This window comes from Hyperoodon ampullatus (assembly GCF_949752795.1).
Source record: "Hyperoodon ampullatus genome assembly, chromosome: 15".
NCBI lineage: Eukaryota > Metazoa > Chordata > Mammalia > Artiodactyla > Ziphiidae > Hyperoodon > Hyperoodon ampullatus.
Window position 1 is genome coordinate 10,269,672 of NC_136928.1, and position 12,551 is coordinate 10,282,222.

The 12,551-nt window shown below is 45.9% G+C and overlaps 1 protein-coding gene across 1 annotated transcript in view; it reads right to left on the reverse strand.

Annotated features, from left to right (window-relative positions):
• The window catches only part of POLR1A (RNA polymerase I subunit A), a gene marked incomplete at its 5' end in the record, with an annotated part of 76,757 nt that overhangs the window by 60,092 nt on the left and 4,114 nt on the right, over nt 1-12,551 (reverse strand). The window contains 5 exons of the mRNA XM_079721373.1: nt 4,144-4,247; nt 4,635-4,720; nt 6,276-6,383; nt 7,821-7,970; nt 9,087-9,291. Of these exons, the coding sequence (XP_079577499.1) occupies nt 4,144-4,247; nt 4,635-4,720; nt 6,276-6,383; nt 7,821-7,970; nt 9,087-9,291 (653 nt within the window). The remainder of the gene's footprint in view (nt 1-4,143; nt 4,248-4,634; nt 4,721-6,275; nt 6,384-7,820; nt 7,971-9,086; nt 9,292-12,551) is intronic.

Sequence of the window (12,551 nt, forward strand, 5' to 3'; positions counted from 1 at the left end):
AATTTTTTCCCCTTTAATCTAATTTCTAAAGTCATGAAAACCATATAACTAGTGTATGAAATCTAAAAAAGTAGAGTCAAAGGGGAAAAAAAAATCACCCACGATTTCATCGTGTTAACACTATTACCACTTTTATATATTCTTTTCTGGTCCTTTGGTTTATACAGTTTTAGATCATTATAATCTCAGGTGTGGATTTATTTTGTACTACTTTGCTCATTTAGTGTCATCTTGTGAGCATTTCTGCATGTTGCCCTATAGTCTCACCATCATTTTTTTTTTTTGTTAACCCAGACTGAAACCTAGTCCTTTATCTCTAGTTTGTCTATTTTCCCAAGAGATGTCACTGTTCCAGAAAATAAATATTCTTGGAGTGGAGGTAGTCTCTCTCTTCCTAGTGGGATGTCTTCTTGGCTCCTCTCCCAAACTTGGCATTGAGACCGAGACCCAAGAACACACGCACGGTGCCCACCCACTGCATGGGCCTGACGGGGTTGGCGAAGAGGATAACGGAGGCCAAAATGGTGAAGGACTTTCAAGTTGTGGTGATCGTGGAGCAGGTCAGGGGACCAAAACACACAACTGTCATGAAGATGAAGCTCCGGCCCAGGGCCCTAGTCAGACCAAGCACCATCATTTTTAATGGCTGCATGATATCCCTCTGAGAGGATGTTTCCTGAGTGACTGAACCACACTGTAATAGTTGGATATCTGAGTTGATCCCAATCTTTTTACTATTATAAGTTACACTGTGATAAATAGCTTTATGCACATGGCTTTTTTTTTTTTTTTTTGCGGTATGCGGGCCTCTCACTGTCGTGGCCTCCCTCTCCCGTTGCGGAGCACAGGCTCCAGACGCGCAGGCTCAGCGGCCATGGCTCACGGGCCCAGATGCTCTGCGGCATGTGGGACCCTCCCGCACCGGGGCACGAACCCTTGTCCCCTGCATCGGCAGGCGGATCCCCAACCACTGCGCCACCAGGGAAGCCCTACTCGTCTGCTTTTTTCCACATCTGTAAAATCCAGCTTCATTCCACCTCCAATTCTCTAGTTGGTTTCTTTACCAACTGCAGAAGACACGTCACTGAAAGTTTTGAGAGAAATATGTAACTTGGAGAACAACTAATAGATGTACCGTAATTTAATTACTCTCTATTAACAGGCACTGAAGTCATTTCCAATTTTAAACGACTTAATACTGTGGGCATGCCTAATTCTTAGGATAAAATCATTAAAGTGGAATTGCTAGGTCAAGAGTTTTCACGTCTAAAATTTTGATTCCTATAAAAGCAAAGCATTTCAACCAATTAATGCAACTGAAGGAAGTGTGGAGAATGCAATGAAGACAGGCTCTGACCCTCAGGGATACACCACAGAGTTAGAAAGCTACGTGCGTTCAGTAGGGAGAAAAGACCCCTTTAACCTAAAGAACCATTTTGCGGGCACTTCTGGAAAGAAGCCCTCTCTTACTAAACTGGCTTGATGAGCTGAGGAAGATGAGCTGCATCCGGCAGAGCTCTCCAGCTCCTGACCCAGAGCTGCCAGTGCAGGAAGTGACCCCACCACAGTTTAGTCACAGACGAAAGCAGACTGGGGTTGTTCACTCACTGGGTTTGAGTCAGAAGAGACCTGTGGGATGCCACCTCCTCACATGGACTGCACCCTTCCTAACGGGACACTTTTGCAGCCTGCAAAAAATGAAATCTGCCTCGATGGGACCTCAGAACGGCCCTAATGTGTGTTTCGTTTAGCTCTAAGAGCTGCCATGTCAAAAACAAATGTCGGGAAGTCAAATAACTTGGGGAAGGCAAGATCACAGTGGGTGGAGTACCTGGCTTTAAGAATTCTCATTTGAAAATGCTATCATCTTGGGGCCTGAGGAACACTCTGGGGTGAACGTGAATTTCACAAGCTTATGGCGCCCCTCATGGGATCACCAGTGTGTGGGGATCACTGAGGCACAGGCCTCAGTGCTTGGCCCCCTTCGAATCCAGGGACGTGGCCAGACCTTTGTCTTAATGCTCACCTGCCTCCGCATCACCTCCCCCTGGAGTTACTGACCTGCATCACCCGCAGCCTCCAAGAGCAGAGGCCACAAGGTCAGGTCTCCACTTTGGCACTGGACTCGGCCAGAGGCCGGGTCCTGGGCACGAGGCTGAGTGCCCAACAGGTAAATGTCTGCTAAATACTAAAAACCCAATCCCAAAACTATCGAAGACTACGGCTGACTTGTTTCTAATGCACAGAATTTTGGGTGGCACCATCATATTCTCAAAGCTGCAGTGAAGATTGCTTCAAAGAATGGATTAGACAAAGGCTACCTAAATTTTAGATATTTGCCCCAAAGAAATAGTTATCCTCTAGACTTCTGACCATCTTTGTTCTCAATCTATGAACATTTTCTAAGGTGCCCTAAGGGCTAGAGCAGCAGTTTCCAACCTTAAAAATTATTTTAAGGGCTATATATAGGGTAGAAAAATCCACCCTCGTGGTTGTTTACGGTTAACCATTAAACAGGCTTTCTAAATGCACTGTGGTATACTGGATTGGATCCTGGAACATAAAAAGGGCATTACTGGATAAACTGTTGAAATTTCAAATAAAGTCTGTCATTCAGTTAATAGTGCACCAATGTTAATTTCTTAGTTTTGACAAAGGCATCATGGTCATCTAAGATGTTACGTTAGGGTAAACCAAGTAAAGAGTACACAGTAACTCTCTGTACCATGTCTGCAACCCTTCTGTACATCTAAAATTAGTCTAAAGTAGAAGGTTTATTTAAAAAGTAATAATAAACGCGTTTGCTATTGCTATGGTCTCAATGTTTGTATTCCCTCAAGTTTCATGTGTTGAAATCCTAACCCCCCACATGGTGGTGTGTTAGGAGGTCGGACCTTTGGGAGGTGATTAGGGCACGAAGGTGGAACTCTCGTGACTGGGACTGGTGCCCTTATGAAAAGACCCCGACAGAGCTCCCTTGCCTCTTTCCACCAGGTGAGGTTACAGGGAGTAGTTGGCTGTCATTGAGGAAGTGGGCCCCCACCAGACACCGAATGTGCCAGCACCACAACCTTGGCCTTCCCAGCCTCCAGAACTGTGAGAAATACATGTCTGTTGTTTATAAACACCACTCGGTTTACGGTACTTTTGTTACGGCGGCCCAAACGGGTAAGGCAGTTACTTACTCCAGGCCTTGCCATAGTCCTCAATGCAAAAGACAGATTATGCAACTCCAGGAAGAGAACTTATTTCCTTGCCTATTCTGTGTTCTTGAACTCTGGAGTAAGGTTTAGAAACAACATGCTACAGACTTTCGCCCATGAAATGAAATTTCCTCAACTCTGGGCAAGAAGTTCTATCACTGCCTCTACATAGAGCTGGAAACCCAAGGTCCAAGAAGCGACCTTCTCTAAGCCCCTCAGAATAAGAAGCAGAGTGAGGTGTCCATCCCAGGTGATGCTTTTCCCGCCCTGGCACATTGACTGTATAACAAAAAACGAACGGTCAATATCTACAGAGCACGTAAGACATAGCAGGCACTGGTCTCAGTACTTCAAATGGAACACCTTATTTAATCTTCACTTCCAAAGAAAAAACAAAAAGCATCTTTAAACAAACTTACAACTACAAAAATGAAAAAGCAGGAGTACCAAGTCTCTCCAGTTTCTTCCCAGGTTCCCCCAAGGGCAGAGCAGAGCTCTTCCAGGGATCTGAGAGGACAGTCAGAAGCAGCCTGCAGGAGGCGCTAACATTCTTTGGCTGCTCATGGCTTTTCTTGAAAATTCACCTACATTTTACTTCAAAATAAATCCACACTTGTTTGACAACAAAATGGTGTGAAATACTGGCCAGGTAAATTTCTTAACTTCTTCCACCTGTGGCAAGAGGTGCGTCATTCAGCCTGTGAGGAGCTGCCTTGCCCTGCAGCCCAGCTGTCAGTTCTGTGCGAGAGGCCGGGGCTGGGAGCTCGCCAGGATGCCCGCCGGCCCTAGAGCCTGGACACCTACCATCTGCTGGCCCACCACAAAGGCGCCGCTGAGAAACACGTGATGCAGAGGACCAGGGATCCCCAAGGCTCGGGACACATCTGATGGCCACACGTGAAAGACATGCCGAGGGCCTCCTAGGGCCCGGCCTGCTTACCCTGGGGCTCAGTGTCCTTCTGGTCAGCTTTCCTGTGCACCATGGCTGGATACGTGATTGTCAGTTTGCTGTTGTGCTCCTTTCGGACAACTGACCGCCCGGTTCTAGACATGAGGACAGGTTTGAGGAGAGAAAAAAAACCAAACAATGTGAAATCTAAAATACGACACAAATGAACACATCTATGAAACAGAAGCACACTCACAGATATAGAGAACAGGCTTGTGGTTGCCAAGGGGAATGGCAGGTGGGGGAGGGAAGGATTGGGAGTTTGGGATTAGCAGATGCAAACTATTATGTATAGGATGGGTAAACAGCACAGGGAACTATATTCAATAACCTGTGATAAACCATAATGGAAAAAATATGAGAAGGAATATATATATATGTATAACTGAATCACTTTGCTATATAGCAGAAGTTTATACAACATTGTAAATCAACTACACTTTAATAAAATTTAAAAAAACAACAGAGGGGAAGGTACTCACTTGCAGTGAGGACATCGCTTAGCAGTCATATGTGTCTTCCAGAAGAAAGCAACGAGTTTGCTCCTGCTCTCACAGACATTTTTTACCTATTAAAAAAAAGCAAGGAAACTCAGAGTGCCATTCTGAAGACAATCCAGTAGGTATTCATTTTGTGGTTTTCACCTTTTTTTTGAAAAACCAGAGGAAGCCACCCCTTTCTTAAAATTTCCCACAGAACTGTAATATAGCCAAATGCTACCAATCGCTGAGCGACTTCTTTCCTTAAGTTTCTTCATTCATAATATGGGAATGAGAATAACAATCACCTTACCAAGCTGTTACTAAGATAAAGACATCATGAATGCAGCAGGGGGGCTTGGAATACAGTAAGGATCAATAAATGCTACTTTAATTTAAAACCAACCTGGACTTCCCTGGTGACACAGTGGTTGGGAATCTGCCTGCCAGTGCAGGGGACACAGGTTTGAGCCCTGGTCTGGGAGGATCCCACATGCTATGGAGCAACTAAGCCCGTGCGCCACAACTGCTGAGCCTGCGCTCTAGAGCCCGCGTGCCACGACTGCTGAAGCCTGCATGCCTGGAGCCCGTGCTCCGCGGCAGGAGAAGCCACCGCAATGAGAAGCCCGTGCACCGCAATGAAGAGTGGCCCTCACTCGCCGCAACTGGAGGGGGCCCACACGCAGCAACAAAGACCCAACGCAACCAAAAATAAAAAATAAATTAATTTAAAATAAATAAATAAATAAATAAAACAAACCTCTCTGGGGACTTCCCTGGTGGTCCAGTGGCTAAGGTTCCGTGCTCCCAATGCAGGGGGCCCGGGTTCGATTCCTGGCCAGGGATCTAGATCCCACATGCCGTGACTAAGAGTTTGCATGCCACAACTAAAGATCCTGCATGCCACAACTAAAGATCTCACATGCCACTACGATGATCCCGCATGCCGCAACTAAGACCCGGCACAGCCAAATAAATACATAAATATTAAAAAGAAAAAAAGAAACCCCTCTGGGTGCAGCTGCTGCCTCCCTTGAATGGACCTCAAAGTTCTGAGGGAAGGCACATCCACAGTTAAGCTACACTAGTGGTTCTGAACTGGCTGCAAATGAGACCCACCCGGGGGGGGCTTTCGTACCCTCCCCTGGGGCCCTACCCTAGACCAATTAAATCAGAATCTCTGGTGTGAAACTTGGACATGAGGTGAATCAGATCTCAAGATTAGCCCTGCAGGTTGATTACCTAGACCACTCATTCCCTGAACAAATTAACACTTACACAGGTGCAACGGGGGGACAGGGAGGCAGCAGTCATTTAGCAGCGTTGGAAGGAGAAAGAAGCACAGGGCGTGGGCCTTATTCTCCAGGTGAGACCGTAAGCCAGAGCCTAAGCCTCACTGGATGCTGTACCCAAGCCACTAATTTCACCTAACCTTCTCCTCAGTCCTGCAAGCAGGCATCAAAGATGAGAACCCGGTGGCTCAGGGACGGTTATGTAACTTACAAGGTCAGAGGCCTCACGAGCTGCAGAGCTTGGATTCAAACTTTGGGAAGCTAAAGGATACGCAAAAGACAGTGCGGAGGCAACTGTGATAATTATGCTAAAAACCGAGTGTTTGGGAAACAGAGAGACAGGATAACTCACATGTGCACCGTGGGATCCCAGGAGGTTGTTCCGTAGGATTTTGGTTGTATATCGTTCTAACTCTGCCTGAATTTCGAAGGCAGTAGCATCAGCATTTTCTTCCAGAAACTGGAAAACAAAGAAGAAAACTGTATGATCAAAGTAAAGCAAGTGTATTATGAGCAGCACCAGGGGGAAGCCTCTCCGAGGATGGGAGAGTTTCGTTTGAGGGGAGAGAAAGAAACCGCATGGCTGCTGTGGTGCATTTTCAAAACAGGTTGGCCACACTGCTGTTAAAAAAATAAAATAAAAATTTAGACTATTCTGCTTCCAGTAGTGGTCGGCTAGATTATTCAGACCAAACCGAAAAGCGAAAAGAACCAAGACAGGATAAAATATTTAAAAAAATGTCAAGCTCCGAAGAACTGACAGGACAGTGAGGGAGACCCAAGGCCAAACTGAAGGGAAACTGGGAAAATCCAGGTCAAAGAGCACAGGGGCCGTGGCTGCTCCGAGGCAGGGATGCCACACCGCACAGCTCTGGGGCAACCCTCAGGGTAGCTGTGTCCCTCCGGGGGAAGATGCTGACAGACTTGTGATGCTCCCTGGAGCTGCACAACATGTTAGCCTGGCCTTGGAAACATTCCACAATCCAAAAAGTTTGAACTTTTCATTCTGAAGGTCTTAAACGATAAAGCGGAAAGGAAAGCTTAGAGTTAGTGCAAGGACAGGAATCTAACAGGATATCTTCCTGCCATATCGCACCCCACAGACACAGGAGGCTGGGGACCCTAAGGGCTATGTCCTTGGGAACTAGACCAGCCCTGGAACAGAACCACCTGGCTTCCCATAGCCTGCGGTGCAGTCCAGCCTTGAACATGGACTACGATGGTCCCAGGCCACCAAGCATATGGCAAAAGCAATAAGAACCCTCCTCTGGAGGAAGGCAGCCAGCACCCCAGACCTCAAGTTATTCCTACAAAGAATTTGCTAAGTACAGTGACAAACTGTCCAAAATAAGCACACAAGGAGGATAAAGAGAGGGAGCTCCTGGAGACCAGGACAATATTTTCATTAAGATATCTATTTATTTATTTATGGCTGTGTTGGGTCTTCACTGCTGCGTGCGGGGCTTTCTCTAGTTGCGGCGAGCGGGGGCTACTCTTCACTGCGGTGCGTGGGCTTCTCATTGCGGTGGCTTCTCTTGTTGCGGAGCACAGGCTCTAGGCGTGAGGGCTTCAGTAGTGGTGGCACAAGGGCTCTAGAGCACAGGCTCAGTAGTTGTGGCGCACGGGCTTAGTTGCTCCACGGCATGTGGGATCTTCCCGGACCAGGGCTCGAACCCGCATCTCCTGCATTGGCAGGCAGATTCTTAACCACTCTGCCACCAGGGAAGTCCTTTAATTATTCTTATGGCTTCATGCTTTCACACCTAGCTATGTGTACCCAGTCACAAGACTTAAAGCTCAAGCATTCTGGTGACTATTCTTAGGGGCCACACACAAATAGCTCTTGTACCCACCACTCTGGCTTGCCTGATTGCCATGACAGCCACTACCCACTTACCCTGTACAGAATTCTCTCCAGCTCGTACACGGCTTGTAGGGCCCCGACTTCCAGAACTCTCAGCTGGCAGAGCAGCAGGTGAACCACAGCCCGGGGGCAAGTCAGCATGTGACAGTTTAAACAGGAACCCCGAAGCAGCAGGTAGAGTTTCTGAAGAGAGGGAATAACAGAGACAGGATATTAGAACGTGACATAGCAGTCAACGTGATTTCCAACGTAATAAATACTTAGGGTTTTTGTTTTTCTGTTGTCAGTTTACTCCTTCAAGAATTCCACTTCACCCTATGTACCCGGAAAGCCTTTCCTCACCTTAAGAACTCGATAAATATTCCTCTATATTTTCTCTTACGGTTTCATTTTAATCTATTAACACTAGAAATCTACTTTGGGTCTGAGGTCGGGAACTACCTTTATTTTATTTAAATACTAAATTTTGTACTCATTTAAATACTGAAAACTTTAAAAAATATATTTATTTATTTAGGCTACACCAGGTCTTAGTGGCAGGTGGGATCTAGTTCCTCGACCAGGGTTCAAACCGGGGCCCCCTGCATTGGGAATGCGGAGTCTTACCCACTGGACCACCAGGGAAGTCCTAAATATTGAAAACGTTTAATTAAAATGTTTCAGTTAAAATAATGTTTCAAATGTTTAGTATTTAACTAAGACAATTCTCTTCCCCTAATACGATTAACAGACAAAAATCATGTCCACGTACACTATCATCTGTGTTGCTTAAAACAAATCCCGGAGGCTGGGTTAACTGATGTAAGAAGCCAAAAGTGTTCAAGTAGGACTGAACCGTAACTTCGCTCTCAGCTCAGTGCTGGGCCTTCTGGAGGTCTGCTCTTCCAGCCGCTAAGCAAGAGCCTACAAATCCACCTGAAGGGCTCCGGGAGGCCTGGAGAATTCCAAAGTGCTCTATTGCCAGGGAAGCCCCACCCACATTTCTGAAAGACATAAAGCCCTTAGAACAAAAGGTCTAGGGACAGATCTGAACACTTTCCCCTAGGTGTAAACAGAATCCAGCTGTGGCTCTTCTCAATGGGAATCAAACTGAAGTTCCTTTAGGTAGGGCTAGAGGCCAAGTTGAATGTAGTGAATTTCACTCCTCAAGGTTTTAAATTGCCAAGTAAAAAGAGCTTTCACTCAAAGTGTCGGGAGCTGACCTCCCGAGACACCTGCCCTGGGGAGAGGGGTGGCACTCACCAATCCCACCCGCACCCCGAGACCCACGCGGCCAGGGTGGCCCAGGCCAGAACGTACCTCGAAGAGGAGAGGGTTGTACACAGTGAGTGGGAGCTCGATGTGGCCCAGGTGCCCGGAGCAGTTGCTGAAGTCCTGCACGCAGGTGGAGCACACCTCTTTGGAGTCTGCAGGGCCCAGAGCTAGATCGTACAGGCCGTTCACCGACGGGTTCCCCAGGCTATCTAGGTACCGAGGGTTTGTAATGGACTTAACGCTTAATTTCCTAGGGAGATAAAAAAAAGACCAGGTGAGACAAGGTTACCCAACTTCTAGGACATGTCCTCTTCGGCACTTGCAAAGGGATGGTATAATGTCTGTGTCTTCAGACGTGCAGACGGCTCCAGAGGGCAGACTCGGTGTCTGCCTCGCTCCCCGCTGCAGCTCAGCACTTAGCCCAGAGCCTGCACTCAACAAGTGCTCAATGAATATGTGCTGAACGAAGAGCAGTGAGGGGTAACATCTTTAAAACCCAGATTTAGTGCAAATCTTGCGCTAACCGAACACACTGGCCGACTGTATTACACAAAGAAGTACCGACTTACACACCAAACGCGTCTTAGGCAGCATTTAGTCTGACTTGAACCCTCTGAGATGGGCATCACTACATGCGTTTTTCAGAGGAGGAAACAGGCTCAGAGTGGTTAGTGATTTAATTCAGGTGACAAAGCCCAGAATGGTGGGGGTGTGGTGAGATATGGACCAGACCTAACCCCAAACCCACAGAGTTCAAGAAAGGGAATAATCCCAGTATGTAGGAATAGTGAATTGAGAAAAGTTAAACATAAATATGCAAACCTTTGAGAAGTATAACCTGCTTTACTAAAGGTTTCATTGCAGTATTTTCTGTTTGGTTGAAAACAGGCTCCCACAGGACACCTAAGTACTTTTACCAAAATTACGTTCATGCCAAGTTTGTTTTTAAACTTTTATTTGTAAATTAGAAAATAAAGATAATGAAATCCAAATCTCACAATGTAGAGAAAACCGCTAACAGACTTCTTTCTATGGATACATTTTTAAAAACTGTAACTGGGATCATTTGCTATTTCTAGCATTGCCTTTGTCATTTTCATTGAGCATTAAGTGTTTTCAGGTCACTAAAAATTCTTTGGAAAGATTCTGTAATTAAGAATTACCAGGGGGCTTCCCTGGTGGCGCAGTGGTTGAGAATCTGCCTGCCAATGCAGGGGACGCGGGTTCGAGCCCTGGTCTGGGAGGATCCCACATGCCGCGGAGCAACTAGCCCCGTGAGTCACAATTACTGAGTCTGCGCGTCTGGAGCCTGTGCTCCGCAACAAGAGAGGCCGCGATAGTGAGAGGCCCGCGCACCGCGATGAGGAGTGGCCCCCACTTGCCACAACTAGAGAAAGTGCTCGCACAGAAACGAAGAGCCAACACAGTCAATCATAAATACATACATACATACATACATACATACATACATACATACATACATAAATAAATAAAATTAAATTTAAAAAAAGAATTACCAGGGACTTCCCTGGTGGCGCAGTGGTTAAGAATCCACCTGCTAATGCAGGGGACATGGGTTTGAGCCCTGGTCCGGGAAGATCCCACATGCCGTGGAGCAGCTAAGCCCGTGTGCCACAACTACTGAGCCTGCACTCTAGAGCCCGCAAGCCACAACTACTGAAGCCCACGCACCTATAGCCCGAGCTGTGCAGCAAGAGAAGCCACCGCAGTGAGAAGCCTGCGCACCACAACGAAGACCCAACGCAGCCAAAAATAAAGAATGAATTACCAAATCTTTCATTATATGTCAATATAATTCATTTAGCCAAACTCCACTGTAAGTAAGCTCATGCCACCTATCTGCATACAGATTTTTGCATAGCATAATTCAAACTTTTAACTATTTCCTAAAAATATAATTAGTTCCTTGGTGAAGGGAAATCCTTGAATCAAAGGGGGCGAACTGTTTTGTTTTGTTTTCTGGCCTCCTGCGTGGCTTGCAGGATCTTAGTTCCCTGACCAGGAATTGAACCCAGGGCCCCTGTTGTGGAAGCTTGGAGTCCTAACCACTGGACTGCCAGGGAAGTCCCAGGGCGAACTGTTTTGAAGCTCTTGATATATTCTGCCATATTGTATTCCGGAAAAGATGGGCTAACAGTAAGTAGACTGTCTGTCTGGCCTAACCAACACTGAGTCTTAGCACTTAAAAACTTTCCAAACTTAAGGTGAAAAAATGCCACCCACTATGACGTTAAATTTTTTTTAACAGAAATTAGGACATATCTTTTTTTTTAATTTTAAAAAAATTTTTATTGGAGTATAGTTGCTTTACAATGTTGCATTACTTTCTGCTGTACGGCAAAGTGAATCAGCATCCCACCCACCCCCTTCCCTGTCACGTTAATTAATCTTTTTATTATGTTTTGTTTTAAAGGCCATTTTGGTCCTTTACGTAATTAAAAAAATAAAATTTAACTCATTTTTAAGTTAAAATCTTAACTTTTTTATTATTGTCTACATGAGCTCCTTACATATGAGGACATTAACCTTCCTAGTTTGTGATGTCTTCTGTCATTTTTCACAGGCGCAAGTTTATGAATTCTCCAAACAGCTCTGTTGAGCTGTAACTCACGTACCATACAATGTGTCCATTTGAAGTATACACTCGGTGTTTTTTAGTATATCCACAGAGCTGTGCAACCATCACAATATCATTTTCGTCCCCAATAAAAGAATCCCTGGCAGTCACTCTCCATCCGTCTCTACCTCCCTCACAGTCCTATGCAATGACTAATCTACTTTTTGCCTCCAGAGACTTGTCCATCTGGACATTTCACATAAACGAAATCATATGCTATGTGGTCTCTTATAGCAGGCTTCTTTTACCTCGCATGTTTTCAAGGTTCATCCATGTTGTAGCCTGTATCTGTATTTCATTTTTTTATAGCCAAAAAATATTCCATTGCATGGATACACCATATTTTATTGGGTTAGTTTTACACTTTGGCTACTATAAATAATGCTGACAGGAACATTTGCATACAAGTTTTTTTTTTTTAATTACAAATGCATTGGAAATTTCCTGGGTACTCTTTTTTTTAATTAATTAATTTTTATTTTTGTCTTCATTGGGTCTTCGTTTCTGCGTGCAAGACTTCCTCTAGTTGCGGTGTGCAGGGGCTACTCTTTGTTGCAGTGTGCGGGCTTACTGCGGTGGCTTCTCTTGTTGCAGAGCACGGGCTCTAGGCGCGCAGGCTTCAGTAGATGTGGCGTGTAGGCTCAGCACTTGCAGCATGCTGGCTCTAGAGCGCAGGCTCAGTAGTTGTGGCGCATGGGTTTAATTGCTCCATGGTGTGTGGGACCTTCCCAGACCAGGGCTTGAACCCGTGTCCCCTGCATCGGCAGGCGGATTCTTTTTCTTTTTTTTTTTTTTGCGGTATGCGGGCCTCTCACTGCTGTGGCCTCTCCCGCTGCGGAGCACAGGCTCCAGACGCGCAGGCTCAGCGGCCA